Source organism: Sinohyriopsis cumingii, chromosome 6 (genome assembly GCF_028554795.1).
Source record: "Sinohyriopsis cumingii isolate HCF-2022 chromosome 6, ASM2855479v2, whole genome shotgun sequence".
NCBI classification, from domain to species: Eukaryota; Metazoa; Mollusca; class Bivalvia; order Unionida; family Unionidae; genus Sinohyriopsis; species Sinohyriopsis cumingii.
In genome coordinates, this window is record NC_142966.1 from 15,321,585 (window position 1) to 15,343,288 (window position 21,704).

The 21,704-nt window shown below is 33.1% G+C and overlaps 1 protein-coding gene across 1 annotated transcript; it reads left to right on the plus strand.

Moving 5' to 3' along the window:
• Positions 1-1,536: 1,536 nt before the first annotated feature.
• Positions 1,537-19,818, plus strand: LOC149796409 (protocadherin-20-like). The gene is made up of 5 exons (XM_089961069.1): positions 1,537-1,604; positions 2,687-5,427; positions 13,750-13,926; positions 16,757-16,898; positions 18,156-19,818. Exons 2-5 carry the CDS (start codon positions 2,755-2,757, stop codon positions 18,818-18,820), a joined length of 3,657 nt encoding a protein of 1,218 aa, XP_089817195.1. The 5' UTR covers positions 1,537-1,604; positions 2,687-2,754; the 3' UTR covers positions 18,821-19,818.
• Positions 19,819-21,704: the final 1,886 nt, after the last annotated feature.

A 21,704-nucleotide genomic window follows, 5' to 3' on the forward strand; every position in this document is an offset into this window, starting at 1 on the left:
CTTTCTTTCTTTCTTTCTTTCTTTCTTTCTTTCTTTCTTTCTTTCGAGAGATAGATTGAGAGAGACAGAGAGACAGACATATAGACATAGACAGAGAGACAGAGAGAAAGAACGAAGAGTCCAGTCATACACAAACGTAAAGAATGTACAGGTGAAAACTTAGCAGTAATTTGAGAAATGAAAATATGAAATAGTAAGCACAAGGTACCATTGTTATCAAAGTTGAGTGAACGCTACACTTAGATGGAAGCAAGCGAGAACACTTCACTATTATACACCTTGAAGATGTAACAAGCTGACGTCAACACTACGCCCAAGGTATAGATTTTAAATAAATAACAGGAATATCAAGACACATTAGCTATATGCATTGTGAATAGTCAAATGTTTCTTATATGTCTTAACCACATATAAGTAACAGCTGTGATACTCAGATGATGGAAATACATATTTGATAAATATTATTAAGAATTAGTAAATCACGGGACATTACTCCCTGAAGAATATTGACAAAACCAATATCGAATTATATATATATATATATATATATATATATATATATATATATATATATATATATATATATATATATATATATATATATATATATATATATATATATATATATATATATATATATATATATATATATATGTGTGTGTGTGTGTGTGTGTGTGTGTGTGTGTAAGCATGCACATAGAGAGAGAAAGAGAGAGAGTAGTCAGGTCTAATTTAATTATTTTTACGAAAAGGAGGAGAAAAGTTTTACAAATCTCCGAGCTATTGACAAATTTCTTCTCATACAATGACTAAAGTCTAAGAGAAGGTACTGCCTCACTACGACGTTGCTAGTACCCTTTCCCTAGTCCCCTATTGCTTTATATGTGGGCCCCTCTCCTCACTACGACGTTGCTAGTCCCCTATTGCTTTATGTGGATTCCTCTCCTCACTAGGAGGTTGCTAGTCCCCTATTGCTTCATATGTGGGCCCCTCTTCTCACTACGACGTTGCTAGTCCCCTATTGTTTTGTATGTGGGCCCCTCTCCTCACTACGACGATCCTAGTCCCCTATTGTTTTATATGTGCCCCCCCCCCCCCAGCTATATTAGCTAATAACCGTTGAGGTTTCCCTATCGCTATGAAAATAAGCTAAAGAATATAATCAAGTTTCACTCCCACAAACATATGTTCTCGCTTTCTCTTCAGCTGGTAAATATACATATCAAGCTGTACGCAAGTTAAATTTATTCTCTTGGTGTGCACCCATTAAGCATATATTGTGCACGGCTGTTAGGCAGATACAATCGTTGTGTTAGCTCCATTAGTTTTTAGTCAAGTGTTCCTGAATACCTCACTATTATAGAGACGTTGCAAGAAATGTATAGCTGGGCGAGGCTTGATCAATTGTGAATTCTGATTGGCTGCGAAGCTATGGTGGGGTGGATCTATGTATATAATGATTGGCTGACTACTATTAGGGCGGATTTACATAGATAATTGATTTATATGATATTAACATATCATCTATGGGCCACTGTTTATTGGAAGCTTGTCACTTAACAAACGGATTTGTAGTCTAGTGGAGGACTTAGTACAATACACAGGTAAACATGTTTTTATAAACACTTATACATTTTTTTTCTTGTATGCATTTAATTTATATAAATATAACTGTTACTTATTTATAAGTTTACAAACAACATAATTTGTTACTTATGTTTTTAGGACATTATATAGTGATATAGAATTTCATATAATGTAATACACCATTAGATTAGTCAGTATTTTTAGATGAGTGATATGTACTATAGTGACATGTGAAAATACTTTATGACACTCTAAATACGGACAACGTAGAACACAAACATGCATGTGCATAATATTACAGTAAGATGTGACGTTATGTATGCATGTATCAATGAATGTATCAATGAATGTATCAATGAATGTATCAATGAATGTATCAAATGGTTATAATGAAAAAAGGTAACAGAGTACAGAGTAGTGTACAGGCCACTATATTAATTTGCTATAATAAAAAAAGGAAAAAAATTATTTTCCTTTTACAAGGAACAGAATATATATTGTTTTACACTCCCAAGGGACAAAATATATATTGTTTTACACTCCCAAGGGACAGAATATATATTGTTTTACACTCCCAAGGGACGCCACATCTAAACTGTACAAAGTGTACACGGTGGTCTCCTTTAGGTCACCATTGACGGAATATGATTTTCGGCTTGATAATCATACCTGAAGGTAATACATGTTTTAAGTTTTGACACACACTGACCGTTCTCACATCGTCCTGTTCTGCAATTTGAAAATTCATTACATTAATTTTTTTAAGTTTATTTACATACTTGTTATTTTAAATAAACGTTGATCTAAATAAATGACAACACAACTGTGTTAATTGGCAGCGTGAATTAAAACATATCTGAATTACATCTGTCTGTCCTTATTAAACTTGTATCCTTTATATAGAGACCCAAGTGATATAAAAATACCTGTAAGGGACTCTTATGCAGTGTCACTTATAAAATATTATATATACATATAGTGATCGAAGAGGATTCTTATCAAAATAATTATCTTTTCTTTAGAGAGTGAATAGGAAACATCGCGTGTACCACGGATAACTTAACATTTTAAATAGATTATTTTTTATATTTGTTTGCAGGGTCAAGGGTCACAAGGACAATATTCACATAATGAAAATTGAGTGAATGATTCGTCACACGCAAGAAAATGGAGAAGAAAATATATTTTCCAAAAATAGGGAGGAATAATCTTTATGTGTTTTTTATATTTATATTTGAGTGTTCATGTCAAGAAATTGAGTACAGTATTCTTGAAGGAAAAGATGCTGGAACCTTTATAGGAAATATTAGAACAGATGCAAACCTACGTTCTTATGTTGATCAACAGAATTTCGAACAGCTACGATACAATTTTCTCAACCAAGACGATCCAAAGGTGAAATATTTTAACATCAGTGAACAAAATGGAGATATATTTACTGCTTCTGTTTTAGATCGTGAAGAAATGTGCAAGTTTTTATCTACTTGTATCTTCCCATTCACTATTGCAGCACAATCTTCAACTGGTCCATTCTTCAAAAAAGTCAGCTTCACCATTATGGTAGAAGATGTTAACGATAACACGCCAAAATTTTCTTCTTCATCAGTGTTCGTTTCCTTTTCCGAATCTGTTGTAGTAGGCACCTTCGTAACAGTTGCCGGAGCTGTTGATGAAGACAGTGCTAATTTTTCTGTGGTGAGATATGAAATTTTGCCAGATACTTCACCATTTTCATCAGAATTTAGCAAAAACCTCGACGGAAGTTCTGTGGTTAGAATAATTGTGAAGTCCATGCTGGATAGAGAAACGAAGGACAAATATCAGCTTCAACTGGTCGCCATTGATGGTGGTGATCCACCAAAGAGTGGAATACTTCTTGTAAATATCACTGTCTCGGATGTGAATGACAATCCCCCAAAATTTTCTAGTTCCGTGTATAACGTCACTGTGAAGGAAGACATCGTTATCAATTCCACGATTCTCAGACTTACCGCAACAGACCTTGACGCGGGAGACAATGGAAAAATTGTGTACAGGCTGAGTCCTAACCAAGCTGAAGAGACCAAAAGTTTATTTTCCGTAGATGCTACGAATGGTGATATCAGAATTCTCAAAAATTTCTTTTACTCGGCGGCGGGAATGTACAAAATCATCATCGAAGCCAGTGATCTAGGAGTGCAACCATACACAACACAAACATTAGTGCAGGTTTATATAGAAGATGTGAAGAACCACCCTCCAAGAATCAGCGTCAATCTTCTCTCTTCTGGCCCCTATGCAAAAATATCTGAATATGCTAACAATGGGGCTGTTGTTGCTTTGATCGATGTGTCAGATGACGATAAGGGCAGGAATGGGATTGTTAACTGTTCAACTGACAGCGACTTCTTTCAGCTTCAGAGACTAGAGGTTAATGAATACAAAGTCATCGTCAGCAGATCTCTTGACCGAGAGAAACAAGACAGTCGCCAGGTGACGGTATATTGCCAGGATATGGGTACACCCCCTCTAAATAGTTCGGAGAATTTTACTGTCACGGTCTTAGATGAAAATGACAACTCTCCTGCTTTTTCGAAATATGTATACGAGGCATCGATCACGGAGAATAATCAAGTCAACGCTGTGGTAACGCAGGTGCATGCGGAGGATCAGGACATAGGTTTAAACGGACAAATATCATACGTCCTCTATCCCGATGCTAGTAAAACATTTAGTGTGGACAGCAATGGACTTATTAGTGCAAAGGTGTCGCTCGATCGTGAAACGAAGGATTATTATCGAGTCATAGTGTTTGCTGTTGACGGAGGAAGCCCTTCCTTGACTTCGTCGGCTACGATCATCGTAACAGTTAATGATACAAATGACAATGCTCCAGAATTCGTTCTGTCTTATTACGAATTTGAAATCGAGGAGAATCAGCCAGTTGATACTTTTGTTGGAGAGGTCAGTGCATTTGATAGGGATATATCACTCAACGGAGTCGTATCTTACTATCTGAACAGTGACACCCAAAGTGATCTCCCTTTTGTACTCTTACCAGACGGCAAGTTAAAAACTAAAGGAAGATTAGATCGAGAAGTTCAGAGCATCTATGATTTTGTGGTGACGGCGATTGATCAAGGGACACCAAAGAGATTATATAGCTCAGTAAACATCACCGTGAAAATCAAGGACACAAATGATAATGCTCCGTTGATAATGTCGCCGCCGAATAATAGTGACTTCGTCCTTCATGTGATTTGTTTCACGCCTGTACAGACTGTGATATACCAAATTATAGCACACGATGCAGATGAGGGTGAAAATGCGCGTCTAATTTTTCAAGTAGTAGGAAGGAATGATTCTTCAATTTTTGGTGTTGATAATTACGGTCAAGTTTTCATTTCGAGGAAAATGACAGAATCGGATGCTAAATTGTATTGTTTAAATATAAGTGTGTCTGACTGTGGGTTGACACCTCAACAAGTCATCCTGCAGCTCCACCTGGATGTGACGGCAAGAAATGAAAACCAAACGAGCGTGGAACAAGTTGGGGATGACCTGCACAACCAGAACCTACTTATTGTACTCTCTGTGGTTTTGATAACCGCCGTTCTCGCTGCCACTATTTTGGTAACCATCTGTGTGATAAGGAATTTGGACCGAAGGAAACCACGATTCGTGGATTCTGACACGTCCAGTAACCAGTCGGGAGATATTTCGGTCGTGACAGGACTTACCATTGATGCCAAGAAAATTCTGAATATATCTCTTTCAAGGGACTCGAATATTATTACATCACCGTTTCCGAACAACCAAGTCCTTCCAAGATGTAACAGCAGTGACCAGGATAAATACATGGTAAGTTACAGCTATGTATCTCGTTTAATGGGAATGTACCAAGTTACAGCTATGTATCTCGTTTAATGGAAATATACAAAGTTACAGCTATGTATTTCTCTTGATGGAAATGTTCCAACAGAAATATGGCGTTGGCTGGTCATCATCCACCTAATTACGTATTGGGTCATTGTCTCGTCTTTTGAATATTATACAATCCATGTAAACATTTGGTTCTGTATATGCTATGTACATGTACTGGTACGTATTCTGTCGTGTGAAATCGAGAGACTCATTTTCACCTCATTTTGGATGCGTCTATTTTGAGTTGCCTGCGAAAGCATATTTCATACAGGGGCGACTCTATTTGCGTCATCTTTGTCACACTGCGGTTAGTTTTCATTAACCTTTGATGACCAGACATATCTTTGTTCTAGGCTTTCCCTTCACATGCCTGGCTTTCTATCAAAAAAAATTGTTGTCCCACACCACCCCTTTCTCTGGTTCAGTTTCGCTGGGTCAACTAGCCACCTTCATGATTTAAGCGCCCTTCCTCTAACATTATGCTTTTTAAGATTCTTTTCCTATTTGACTAAGGTATAATGAATGAATCACATTGACAAGTATGCTTCGTTTTATTATGAAGTTCTTATTTTAAGAGGAAACAGCTGAAAGCAAATTGTACCAGTTTAAATACTCAGGGAGTCTTCCTCTCCCTCGATCCCGTACCCTGATAGTCCTATGGACCTGAAACAATATACCGTAAATCCTACCTAAGTGTCACCTGTACGAATAGTCACTTTTCTTACACAGCTGTTTTTTTTAAAAACCTCTATTAACCCAAATATGTGAGGCATGACCCTCTTTTCAGCAAGCCAGTTGCTGTAAGGGGCCAGATTTTGTTTTGCCTCCGATGAAAGGTTTAACTACATAGAAATACATATTAGGCCCCCAAAATTCATGTTAACATTTTGTAATTGATACGATACTAATCAGTACTGGAATCAGTAATATAACTTTCTCGACAAATACCGCATTAACCAGGTTCACATACAACAGTTGTTATGACTCGTTTTTATTACCTATAACGAAATGTGATTTAGAAGCCGTACCGGCATTCTTTTAAGCTCATTCTTTTTGTCCTTACCCGCGCGCTATCAATGTTGGCTTGCTTTTGCCCGTGGTCAATTTTGCAATTAATCCATTTGACAAAGGCTTGTTCTCAAATTATCGCTAAATATAAGATCGTTATCAGTGAAGCTTTTCTGTGTTACTATTACAGCCCCGGGGGTGTTATTTTCAAAAGATTTTACTAAAGGTAAAAGTCCTACCCCATATAATCTTTACAAGTACAGATTTGTTTTTCCAGTTTCTACTCGAACATAAAAAACAAAGTACTATCATGGATTTTACATACACTAATACGAGGTGTATTCATTTTACATTCGAAAATACTTGTTTTATTAATTTTACTTATGTTTGATTTTTCAATTTTACTTATGCTTGATTTATTAATTTTACTTATGCTTGATTATTAATTTTATTTATGCTTGATTTATTAATTTTACGCATGCTTGATTTAATTTTACTTATGCTTGATTTATTAATTTTACTTATGCTAGATTTATTAATTTTACTGTTACTATTATGTGATTTATTCATCTCGATTAATGAAGAGCTCTAGAAATTTAGATATCGCTTCTTCCAAAACCTTGATTATCTACTTTCTGATTCTCAAGTGTTTAAACTAAATCTATATTTTAATGCAAATCATGCAGATTCGTAGCTTTTTAAAATTATGATTTCAAATTGTAACGCCATACCATCCAGAAATTGATTATCAATTCTTAAAATTATTTGAAATAAAATAGAACAATAAGTGCAACATATTTCTATAAATGGCGATTGTATTAATCTTAGAGTATATACTTATATGTATACTTATTCCTTTTACTGCGGAAAATAGAACATTAATTGATTTGATTTTTTTTATGTTTGATATACTTCTATTACTACTCGAGATTTTTGTTGACCTAAACTAGAGATTAATTTTTATCCTTTCTGTACACACTGCTAACCGGTGATTATCCTGGTCTTCCTGAATTTTATTTGATGAATACTGATCACAGAAATCACTCATTTTGTACAATATTCTGAGATAACAATAAGTTATTGCTAATGGGCTAACAGCCCAGAGAAATACGCTTCGACACAAGTGGATTTATTACCTGATTTACCTTGATTATGAAATACAGGTGTATCTTTCACCTGCTCATCATACGATGATCAGTTGATACAAAGTTTTTTATTGCTAGCTTTATATATGGGGTAATACAACGACCATACATGCCCTATATATGGGATAATACAACGACAATACAATGTTAGTCATTACTCATTCTGATAGTGTAATTGGCTCCAATACGAACATATGCAATATTCACTCTAATATTCCCTCTAATAATTGATTCATATCATTTGTTTAAAAGTTTGTTACGCAACCAGATTAAACGGATATTAACAGTTAGATTTATAAAAATTATAATGGCGTCGGATACATTCATATATACCAAGTAAATTAAACTTATTATCATGGTAAAACTGTTTTAGTATTTAGTTATTTATAGATATACACATATGAGGGTATAGGTATATTCCTGAAATAAAATCCGTGCTCATCTAAAAGAGTCTTTGTACTTTTGAAACTAGTTATCACTGTCTGTTGGTAAAATAATTACTAATTCATAACCAATAACTCTCAAAAGTGCATAGTCGATAAAATATTTAAATGGCTGTAAAAGGTACAGTACATGTATAGAACTACAGTTGCATATAGGGTCTGGTAAAAGTGTCCCGGTATGTGGCACAAATGTAACTCGTACTGACTATAGGGTCTGGTAAAAGTGTCCCGGTACAGATTAACTTACACTGACTATAGGGTCCTGGTAAAAGTGTCCCGGTACAGATTAACTTACACTGACTATAGGGTCTGGTAAAAGTGTCCAAGTACTGATATAACTCACACTGGCTTCAGTACGGTAATTCAGTTCGTGTTATGTGTTGAATGGTTGGAAGTAAATAAAATCCATGTTATGCATGATTAATGGATTAATACAGTAATAGAAAATGTTTCCATTTGTTTTGTATTTATTTATAGCTTTCTCGTCTAAAAATAAAAAATAAAAATAATGTATAAAGATAGTCATGCAATCAAAATCCTTTTTTCTTCTTCATAATGTAACCAACTGTGATCACTTCAGTCTGTGTGTTTAACAATGCTATTTTTATCATCTGTCAAATCCTTATTTTATAGAGCCTAAAAATGTCAATAGGGAAGACGAGATAAAAAAAAATACGTTTGATTGTCACTAAATAATAAACATATCAACATATCTTATCAAAAGCCAATCTTTGAACATACCAATCTACCTGTCAACCGTCACTCTTTAAACATACAAACACATGAAAGCCAATATTTAAACAAACCCATCAATATTGTCAAAATTCACTCTTTAAATATACCAATCTACCTAATCAAAATTGACACTTAAAACACCGATCTACCTAGTCCAAGGTCACTCTTTAAACATACAATCTACCTAGTCAAAACTCACTCTTTAAACACACCAATCTACCTAGTCAAAACTCACTCTTTAAACACACCAATCTACCTAGTCCAAATTCATTCTTTAAACACACCAATCTACCTAGTCCAAATTCATTCTTTAAACACACCGATCTACCTTTTCCAAATTCATTCTTTAAACACACCGATCTACCTGTCAAAATGTACTCTTTAAACACTCCAATCAATACAGTCAAAAGTCACTCTTTAAACACTCAAATCTACCTAGTCAAAAGTTATTCCTTTGATATCTTTCCGTTCAAATTTCGTTTGTTTGAATGGACGTCACGAACCGTCCTAAGCAATACATTTGTACTGTCATTCATTTTATCCCCCATCCCAAGATTAAAAAAAAAAATACTAGTTGGAAATATTTGACCACTTTCACCAATAACACCTATGCTGTATACTGTTTTTCAATACTAACACCACTGATGTGTACTGTTTTTCAATACTAACACCATTGACGTGTACTGTTTTTCAATACTAACACCATTGACGTGTACTGTTTTTCAATACTAACACCATTGACGTGTACTGTTTTTCAATACTAACACCATTGACGTGTACTGTTCAGATAACTTTTCTAATCATTTTTCACAGTTTTGAGTTAAATATGTTTTCGAAGTCCAATGGTGGTAAAATTAGTGTCCAAATTGTCAGTTTATCTGATGTGAAATTTTAGACGACGAATCTTTGAGAGGATAAGCGCATCAATGACTTTAAATAGATTTAATATTCCTTGGTCTAATCTTACATATTATGGAGACAGAAGAGCTAAGGTGACAGCTTGTGTGATTAATTTGTTTATGATTGGTACAAGGGGCCGACATTTGCGATTGTTCCTATAAAAACGCCTACATTTGGGATTACTAGGTATATATATATATATATATATATATATATATATATATATATATATATATATATATATATATATATATATATATATATATATATATATATATTTCATATGACCAAGCGCCTCTCACTCATTTGGGGAATGAGCCGTGTAAAAAATAGTAAAATGTAATATTAATATAAACTAGTCCATTGTTGTTATTATTATTATTATTATTATTATTATTATTATTATTATTATTATTATTTTTATGTTCTAGTCCATTACTATTAACATTTACTGGTCCATTACTAGTAGCTTATACTAGTCCATTACTATATTTTGACATGTGCCCATCGATATCTGTTAACATGACTAGTCCATCACTATTAACATGTACTAGTCCATTACTAATAGCGTTGTGCTAGTCCATTACTAATAGCGTTGTGCTAGTCCATTACTAATAGCGTTGTGCTAGTCCATTACTAATAGCGTTGTGCTAGTCCATTACTAATAGCGTTGTGCTAGTCAATTTCTGTTCCGGAGATGGAGTATATCATGGTGTCCTACAGTTTTTTTTTTAACTGTTGTATATAATGTATGCAAAGAGTGAAAATAACTGGAAACAAATTCTGAAATCTTGGCGTGGTAATTTAGAAATCTCGTGAGATACAGTGTTATTGCACGTGTCGCTGTAAATCTAATTAATTGAATTCACATTTGGTTTATTTACTCCAAACATCTGTTTATTACTGCTGGTCCATTTTAGTGCCTTGAGTTTATGACGGCATTAAAGTCGCAGACAGTTGCTTTTCAGGATATAACTATACCCTCCAAATTATGAATAATTCAAACACATTTACTTAATTATTAATTTCTTAATCAAGTGCACGAGTTCCTCTCCAACAATTGTCACTTAGTAGAAATATGGCGATATAGGCATACACAGATGCCAAGTTTTGATACGAGATCTTATTTCGTGAATTTATTTTGTTTATGAACTCAATAACTTTGATAATATACGACATGGATATGAATTTTTGTAATTTAGTACTGTAGGTAACCAATATAGTTCCAGATAAGTCGGAATTACAGATTTAAACAAAGTATCTAATTAGCACCTGATACAGATCGAAATTTCTGACCGTTATACGTTTTATTTACCATTTTTTTATTGTCCTTACTTTTGAATTTGAATCGTGTCATACTTTCCATTGTTTGCTGAGTTATAAAAAAATTTAAAAGTGAAATGTTTTCTTACATGTTTATAGAACCATTCTTTCGAATCCATGGCAGCAAGATGGGTTATCATATCTTATTCTTGGCGTTTTGAGTTATCTGAATAATGGAATGAAATCATCGGATATTTCCCATATCTAATAGTATCAAATAATGTGTGATATTTTCCCATTTTGCACAATATCAGTATTTTCCTGTATCAATGAGTATCAAATAATTTGTGATATTTGTCCATATATAGTAGTATCAGATAATATGTGATTTTTTTCACATATCCAGTAGTATAAAATAATTTGTGATATTTTCCCATATCTATTAGTGTCAAATAATGTTTTATTTCTCCACTTCTAAAAGTGTCAATTAATAGGTTATTTTTTTCCCATATTTAATAGTGTCAAATAATATTATATTTTCCCATATCCACTAGTATCAAATAATATGTGGCAAGAAAATCAAAGCTTGACTTTGAAATTTGATAACAAAAACGGTTTTTGTATTGTGGCATTTGTGAAGCAGGTGTGTGCGTGTGTGTGTTCTGATATTGTCGTTTGTGTATCGAAGAATCTATATGCAAATCAGGAGATGAAAGATAAAGATATTCCCCATGACAAAGTATTGCAAGGATCAAACATACATTTACGATTTTACTACGTGGAGTCCAAAATGTTTCTTTTTACGTTTGAATTAAATAATTGCTCTTATTCCTAAACTATTTGTAGCTGAAACACTTGTTTCCGGTACGCGTTTGGAGCTGAGTTGTGCTCTCTCTCTCCCTCTCTCTCTTTCTCTCTCATGCGATGCGATCTAATATGATCTTATAGTTTAGAATGGTTTAGATGGATCTGAAGCAGACATTGATATTGGCATGTCAATGTGGAACATACTTAAATAATTAAATGGAACTGAGCAATTATTGTAATTCACCTCTAAATGTAAATGAGAGATAATTAGCAGACAAAGTTTAATTAAAGGTGACACAATGAGAAGAGAAACCGAAGCAGGTATAAATAATTTACAAAATACTAAATTGAATTGGCACGGAAGCATAAAAGGACATAAATGGTTATTAACATACCTACATTTGTTTTGAATTATATAAAAATGTACTTGACCATCATTATCGTTGTTATCATTATTATATTTATTTTTCTAGACGCGTTGGTTACAGTGTAAGTTCTCCTATGGTAGCACGTGTTAAATATGACATTTCTTGGTTTAGAAAACAAAACAAATGTAAAACGAAAGAAGTCAAGCCAGTCAGTTTTACAGTTTTATTCTATAAGAAAGCTCTACAATACATGTATATGTTTGGGCATTTTTTTTACTTTACTTTTTAACGAAGTATTTAGGGTTCTAGAATGACGTAGGTTTCTTTTGTCGACAAAGTTAAACGATTTTTAAGTATTCATTTAAATGACATCGTGCGGCAGGACCTTTCATTCAAAATTTTATCTCATTTTTGCTTGCTCAGTGAGTTACTTTCTTCCCATTCACTAATGCATTTACTCGCACACGAAATATAGTTACATCTGTTTACTCCTTTGGGTAATTATTTCTCTCCAGTATTTCATGCCAGAAGGACCCAAAAAACCTTTAAAATTAGAGCATGTATTCTGGCGACATTAATATGCAGGTATTTTTGGCAGTCGTCATAAAAATATCAAAACGATTTTCTAATTAACACACAGATCACAACCACATAAGTGTATTCCGTCTTTTTTGTAACCTTTAAACGATCAAACTATATATATATATATATATATATATATATATATATATATATATATATATATATATATATATATATATATATATATATATATATATATATATATATATATATATACATATATGTGCTGGAACTGATCAAATATACTTGTGTTTACTAGCTTGCGTGTAACCAAATTCGAACGTACTTCTCGAATAAACCATCGATGCATAAGTGCACTGAATTGTTAACATCTTGAAGTAAGAAAATAATATATTCACTTGCAAAATTTTAGAAGCGTTTAAAATACGAGACAGATTATTAGTTTCTGAGTAATTAATTAAAAAAATTAATTGCAAAAAGTTTGCATATTTGTCCATCTTCTTTTTTTTGGATTTTTGACAGTACTGTGTTGAGCTTATGTTTAAAGTTGCACATACAGCTTTTGACAAATACGTAGTATTTGTACTATGTATCCCATAGACAAGTAAATGTTTATGATAATCAATTATTGAATTGAAGATATTTATATATAATTTATCTACTTTAAGTCGGTAGGCAATTATTGATTGTTAAAAATTGTGTTTTATTGGAGACAGTTTTCAACAAGCTTCCAACTTTCTACGCAATCCCCATATATGCTATATTGTTTTGAGTCATACAAGAAGATATTTTCTTTAATAAATATTGTTCAGAAAAATATAGAAAGCAAAAGATTAACAGAAATATTTAAGTACAACCTTGTTCAAACTTTATCAATCGGAGTAGAAAAGACCTTATTATAGACTGTGATTCTTTTCCTCATACTTTGGAAACTTTGAAAACTAAATTTTACTTCCTAGAATGCAGACTCTTTTTTTTTTGCTTGCTTTTATTCCTTTTTTTCCTTAGAGAAAACTATATTTGTGGGTTTTTTCTGTTTATTTTAAGGCGCAGAACTCCAGAAATATGTCCAGTATGACAGATGGAGACGATATTGGATCATTACAGCTAAGGGCGGTCACACCTGAAGACTCTGACACTTCACAACTCCACCGCTTGGCCTCTCTAAGAATTCAACAGGCTTTGCTGAAGTCTCATGAAAATCCTTGGAAAAACAACAATCATGTAAGTATAGATCAACTATTTATCAAAATAACATTATTTCTTTGTACCTCTTAAAGTGGTAACACGCTTGTTTTTCAATTTCCGGCACATGGTCCGAACCCAGAATTATTTAAGGAATAATGGTCATAGATACAATGTTAGTTGTTGCTGTCAAGGTCTCCGGTTTTTACAATCTAATGGCAACCGTACGCATATTTCTTAGGTCAACACATTTTTTTGTCGCCAAAGTTGTTTTTACGTCTTTGCTGTCTACAGTGTTGGTTTAAACATTACTCATTAAAAAAATCATAAAATTAAGATCATACTAGATGCCATACAAGATGCAGAGGATTGAACAACAGTAATCATCTCATTTCGACCTTCTTCCTAATTAACAGTAATCTTTAATTAGATGTTCTTACTAAACTGGCTAATGAAATAATACATTTGCGTAATTGGATCTAAGCTAAATAAATAAATAAATAAATAAATAAATAAATAAATAAATAAATATATAAATAAATAAATAAATAAATAAATAAATAAATAAATAAATAAATAAATAAATAAATAAATAATTAATATTTCATGAGAGTCACCATGGAAAGTTATTAATTCCTTAGCCTAAGTTTATACATGCCTGTTTTCCCATATATCTTTGTATGGAAGGCCAGCTAAAACCAGGAATTCTGATGGGTCTATTAAGTCAATTAACTCATTACATAATTTTTTCCCTTAAAAAAACATCGCTTTCCTTTGATGATGCCAATACAATGCATTCCTACCTCTGTCTATTCATGAATGCACATTTTGCTAAATTCTTCCACTTAATTTACTCAGAACTCAATACGGCCTAATTCCACACATCGTTGCATCAAAGAGTAGGAACAATTAATCGTCGTCATATACATTTGTTTGTTACAGAATGACAAAGATATGCATCTAGTAATTTGTCCGAAAATCAGAACAAGAAAAAAACAAATTTAAGATAGCATAATTTTTTTATATATTGTTAATTACCTGTTAAACGTAACTGAAAATTGTAAGTTAATTCCTTAAGAACTTTTCCCACTAAAAGCAATAAAAGGAATAGACCCTTTTAAGCAAGGTCACTGATTTGAGGAATTATTATTATTATTATTATTATTATTATTATTATTATTATTAGTAGTAGTAGTAGTAGTAGTAGTAGTAGTAGCAGCAGCAGCAGTAGTACTTGTCGTTGCTGCTGCTGTTTTTATGGTAATATTACTTTACTCTAAGGCATTGCACACTTATCGAATTTAGGTTAAATAACAGTACCATTTAAACTTTAAGTTTGAATAACTTATTTGACAACTGTTACTTTGCGGATTCTTATACAAACCCGTATAGCATATAGGAAGTGATTAGGAGAATACATTTCTCCTGAAAATTCTAGATAAATAACCCTTCATCCTGTCTGGCGTAAAACACCGACTTAAGTTTGGTACAATAGGCACACAATATTGGTAAACAAAAATAATACTTAACAGGCTGGGTTCTAGGCAGGGTATTCAACAATTGATACTAATTATTACCTAAGATATCCAGCAAAAAGAAAATGGAGGATTTTATGCAATATTTATAAAAAATAGATTATGAGAAATCTTTTATTTAAATAAACTCGCAATCTGCTGTCCAAAGGGTCGGATTACCCATTAAGCACACTAAGCACGTGCTATGGGCACCTGCCCAAAAGGGGCATCAGAATAAATTCAGATTGATTGTTGATGATAAAATTGAATGAATTGTATATGACCATTTCGATCGGCATATACGAATATTTTTAAATGCAGTAATGGCAACAATGGCATTTTCACACCCTTTTAGCATTTATTTAATTTTATTATTTTTTTTTGAGGTTCACATGGAGGTGGGGTACTATTTCAGTGGTTATGGTTCTGGAAGGCCTTAACCAAGTTGTTGTTGTTGTAGGGTTTAACGCCATGTTTCAGCACACGATAGGCTATACATGGCGACCAGTATTAATGGTGGAGGAAGAACCCAGGAAAACCCCGGAAAAAACCACCGACCCACGAGAAGCTACTGGCAAGCTTTCTCACATACCCACGTTGGCTGAATCCGAGACTCGAACCCACGCAGACAGAGGTGAGATGGCAGCAATCCGTAACGGACAGCGCTTTAGACTACTCGGCCACTCGGGGCCCCTGCCTTAACGAAGCACTGACTGTCCAGCAAACTGACAAATGAGAAAACAAGCATAATGATGTTAAAATTATTGCAGCTGATTTACAACAGTGCAAAAGCGTGAGTGAAATAATAAAAAAAACACAGACAGGTTTGACCTATTCATCTGACTGTTCGTCAGGACTTATACAAGAGTGTTTAGTGTCTCCTATTCTTTTTAATTATTTCGGAATAATTTGGTTTGCCAGAGATACATTAGGGTTCTTCACTTGAATATGTATATATAGTCTCACCTTTGCATGATGTTGGCTTATACCCTTTTGCCGACACCGCAATTCAATTCAATTCAATTCAATTCAATTCTTCTTCTTCTTCTTCTTCTTATTATTATTATTATTATTATTATTATTTTATTATCATTATTTGTTTGTTTGTTTGTTATTGATGAGAACAATAACAATGACTAAGACAAGATCGATAATGATATTATGAGAATGACGATGAAGAATACAGCAACGACACAGTGGCGTCAGTAATGATAGTGACTTTTATTTTTTTTTTGAGGATGATGACGTTGGTGACGACATCATAGAAGGCGACAATAATACTAGACTATTTAAAACTAAAATAATTATGCACCGGAAGTATATTTATACTCATAACCGTTATTGCTTTAATTTAGAACTCGCCAGAAACTACATTAGAGAAGAAGCATGGGGACAACCACAGCGAAATGTCTGCTGACACGGGAGGCACATGTGACAGCGGCCGAGGAGGAAGTGTTTCCGATCTGCAAAGCAACATGGGAATGTCACACGACTCAGGTCAGTTTCAATAAGAATTGTCAGCAAACTTTTTCTTGCTTTCGTTAAAAAAATTGCAGGCTGTATCAGATTATGGACACTATTAAATATTGACATCAGATTATGGACACTATTAAACACTGACATCAGATTAGGGACACCATTAAACACTGACATCAGATTAGGGACACCATTAAACACTGACATCAGATTATGGACACTATTAAACACTGACATCAGATTATGGACACTATTAAACACTGACATCAGATTATGGACACTGTTAAACACTGACATCAGACTATGGACATTATTAAACACTGTCATAAGATTATGGACCCTATTAAACACTGACAACAGATTATGGACACTATTAAACACTGACATAAGATTATGGACACTATTAAACACTGACATCAGATTATGGACACTATTAAACGCTGACATCAGATTAGGGACACTATTAAACACTGACATCAGATTATGGACACTTTTAAACGCTGACATCAGATTAGGGACACTATTAAACATGACATCAGATTAAGGACACTATTAAACACTGACATCAGATTAGGGACACTATTAAATACTGACATCAGATTAGGGACACTATTAAACACGGACTTGCTTTCAGCAGGAAATTGAAAGTGGGATAAAATCAGGAACATTATATCAGTATGATCTCAGATATGAACATTTTGAATCTTGGCATCGTTGTAATTAATTATAAATTTTAGCATTTGTTAATCAGTGAGACTGAAACGTTTGTGTATATCAATTTCAGAAATGAATAATATTCTATTCGTAGTCTAATAACGTTTAATAAAGTTAAAGTGCTTCAGTGTGTCTGAGATCAGTCTATTTTGCTTATTCCGACTTGTCCCACTAGGCACGTGCATTAGGATATACACTAACAGAGTACGAAGTAGAATTAACACCCGTAATTTATGTATTCAAGTCATGGAACGTACATTTGAAGATAACACTTTAAAGACAGTGAGGGCATCAGCAAGCAGCAGTTGCACTAATCTTTATTCCATGGATATTTCAATGACAGCTTGAGAATATCGAATCTAGACCCATTACCTTTCTTCAAACGTTTGGTCGTATTATCCACTTTCCTGAAAGTGATGAACTTTTTTAACAATGAATATGATCACTCGAAATGATTGGAAAAAAGTGAGAATGTGTAGAAAATGAAACCATTGGAATTGAAAATAATACAGAATTAAATAATGTGAAATAAACCATTGGAATTAAAAATATTTTTACTTTCAGATGATTCAAGGATTTTACAGTTACAGAATACTGCTTGTCAAAGTGGAAGGCGGGGTTTACCACCACACAGGGACCAATCAAAATCTTCGAACAAAATGTTGTCTAGGAAACCGGTCTGCACATCCCCCAGGGGCAAGACTGGTCTTGGAATTCAGATGGGACTTTCATCCATTTCTTTAAACAATTACAGAAGCCAGTCGCATTATAATTCATCCCCAGTCAAAGAAGATTCCATGGATTTCCATGGACAGATAAATTCTGTAATGGACAGGTCAGAGCTGCGAAGTCAATGTGCTAATCCAAGTTGCAACAAAGAAACTGAGGCACAGTCTGAAATGGTTCCAACCTATTCAGTAATGCATTCAAATGAACTTCCTCAGGAATGTTTACAAAATTCTAAATACATCGTTATGAACACACGATATCCAAATTACAAATCAGACGGTTTGAAAAACAACAGAGGGGATTCCCAAACTTACAATCGTGAAAGAAACTATTATCCTTGTAACCATCATATCGACATGAACGATACCATAGACAGCATGGCGACAACATTTGATGACGATGACAATACAACAACGTCGGGAAGTTACACAATTGATAACACTTACGATGATTTTCTAGAAGAGTTGAATGTTACAAAGTTTAGAGACGTTCTGGTATGAGGTGATGCTTCATCGTCCAGATTGTAATCTCGAAATATTTCTTTGGTTATTAGTGCTAAGTTATATATATATATATATATATATATATATATATATATATATATATATATATATATATATATATATATATATATAAATTTCTGCCACATGTTCTTATACACATATATTGTAACATCTCAGGTATAGTTTGTCTTCCAATGGTATTATTTAACTGCGCATATAGATTTGTTTATTTTCTTTGTGTTTTCAGTATCTTCGTGTCACAGTAATTGTGTCGCTGTGTAGCTGTGTCGCTGTCACTGTGTCTCTGTGTAACTGTGTCACAAAGATACTTAAAGCATATTATTTAATAGATATAATTACAAAAAATAAAATCACTCAAATTAAAAAAATTTCAAGAAATAAATCTTTATGCAATTCCCCTCTACCCACCCATTTTAGTAAAAAAGATAGATATAGGTATATACGTATCTGTACATATATTCATGTATTAATCTAGTCATTTCTCATATTCGTTTGATTCAATATTTAATCTTTGCTGAAATATATATTTATGTATGTATCTTTACATACATTAGAGTAAGAAAAGAACATTGAAGACATGTATGTCAAAGTCAGTTAAAACAGTGTACTTATAGAAGCCGAGACACAAGACCTTTTGCATGGTACTTTATATAAGATACATTTCATACAGGATTAATTAAGAATGGAGCCGAATTCTTAGTTTTTTTTTTTTTCCACGGAGGTTTAAAGACACATCAATAAACGTCTTTACCGGTATGTTTCGATGATATTTCTTGTGTTGATGACAGCAAACTGTTTCACCGTTTCTTGATATCGACGATATTTTTCACACTGTTACTGTACTTAATTCATTGTTCTTTCATTTTGAGATCCTACCATATTGGTAAATATTTTATTTATTTTGTAAATATATTTTTGATGGTTAAGATATGAGAGTACTTCTACTGTACCTCAATAAAACAAATGCAATATGACACTTGTTCTTGTCCTCTATTAGACACGCTTTGAAAAATTACTTATTTTTGCTTCGCAAGAAGATGCAGATCGCTTTCATCCCCTTCATCTACATTTGTCTGTTTTCTGTCTCTAAGATTACAATCTACCCTGATAATACCTCATTAGAGGATCTGACTTTACAAACTTATTTTTAATAGAAAATAGTATCTTATATTAGGATCTTTATTAATTTTAGACAAAACGGTATATTATGTTAGAATCTTTATTAATTGTAATGCAAAACAATATATTATATTAGAATTTTTATTCATTTTAATGCAAAACAATATATTAAATTCGACTCTTGATTAATTTTAATACAAAACAGTATATTATATTCGAATCTTTACTAATTTTAATATGAAACAGTATATTATATTAGAATTCTTATAGCAATTTTTACGTACTTTTTCTTCACAAGTCCTTGCAAATATTAAAAACTCGTTTTGAGTTATTTCTCATTTGTTATTTCCAAATTATATTTTCCAAACCCGAATGACAAACTTAAGTTATATGCTTACAAACTGTTAATATTCCGTAATACTAAGCTGAAGAAAATTGCACATCTCCTAAGATCGTTTCCATTAATGTTGACTTCGAAGCATATGGGCGAACCAGGCGGTGACCTGGGGCACTAAATTAAACTGAATGCCAAATTTAACAAGAAATTATAGGTGCGTGGATGGGTGGCGCCGATTGCATGGTTCGCCTAGGACGTCAGTAGCTGTTAGCTATCTTAGGGTCGCTCCTTACTGTAAGCACATTTCATAAGATCGTTTCTATTGATGCTGACTTTCATAAGATCGTTTCTATTGATGCTGACTTTCATAAGATCGTTTCCATTAATGCTGACTTCATGAGATTGTTTCTATTGATGCTGACTTTCATGAGATCGTTTCTATTGATGCTGACTTTCATAAGATCGTTTCTATTAATGCTGACTGTCATAAGATCGTTTCCATTAATGCTGACTTCATGAGATTGTTTCTATTGATGCTGACTTTCATGAGATTGTTTCTATTGATGCTGACTTTCATGAGATCGTTTCTATTAATGCTGACTTTCATGAGATCATTTCTATTAATGCTGACTTTCATAAGATCGTTTCTATTGATGCTGACTTTCATGAGATCGTTTCTATTTATGCTGACTTTCATGAGATCGTTTCTATTTATGCTGACTTTCATAAGATCGTTTCTATTAATGCTGACTGTCATAAGATCGTTTCCATTATTGCTGACTTCATGAGATTGTTTCTATTAATGCTAACTTTCACAAGATCATTTCTATTAATGCTGACTTTCATGAGATTGTTTCTATTGATGCTGACTTCATGAGATTGTTTCCATTAATGCTGACTTCATGAGATTGTTTATATTGATGCTGACTTTCATGAGATCGTTTCTATTAATGCTGACTTTCATAAGATCGTTTCCATTAATGCTGACTTTATGAGATTGTTTCTATTGATGCTAACTTTCATGAGATTGTTTCTATTGATGCTGACTTTCATGAGATCGTTTCTATTAATGCTGACTTTCATGAGATCATTTCTATTAATGCTGACTTTCATAAGATCGTTTCCATTATTGCTGACTTCATGAGATTGTTTCTATTAATGCTAACTTTCACAAGATCGTTTCTATTAATGCTGACTTTCATGAGATTGTTTCTATTGATGCTGACTTCATGAGATTGTTTCCATTAATGCTGACTTCATGAGATTGTTTATATTGATGCTGACTTTCATGAGATCGTTTCTATTAATACTGACTTTCATAAGATCGTTTCCATTAATGCTGACTTCATTAGATTGTTTCTATTAATGCTGACTTTCATAAGATCGTTTCCATTAATGCTGACT

What these genes read in the sequence shown, in the direction of transcription:
- LOC149796409 (XM_089961069.1), top strand. Translation starts at nt 2,755, where the DNA reads ATGGAGAAGAAAATATATTTTCCAAAAATAGGGAGGAATAATCTTTAT. An exon ending in GTGACCAGGATAAATACATG is followed by an intron (nt 5,428 to 13,749) that starts GTAAGTTACAGC and finishes GTTTATTTTAAG; the next exon opens with GCGCAGAACTCCAGAAATAT. An exon ending in GGGAATGTCACACGACTCAG is followed by an intron (nt 16,899 to 18,155) that starts GTCAGTTTCAAT and finishes TTTTACTTTCAG; the next exon opens with ATGATTCAAGGATTTTACAG.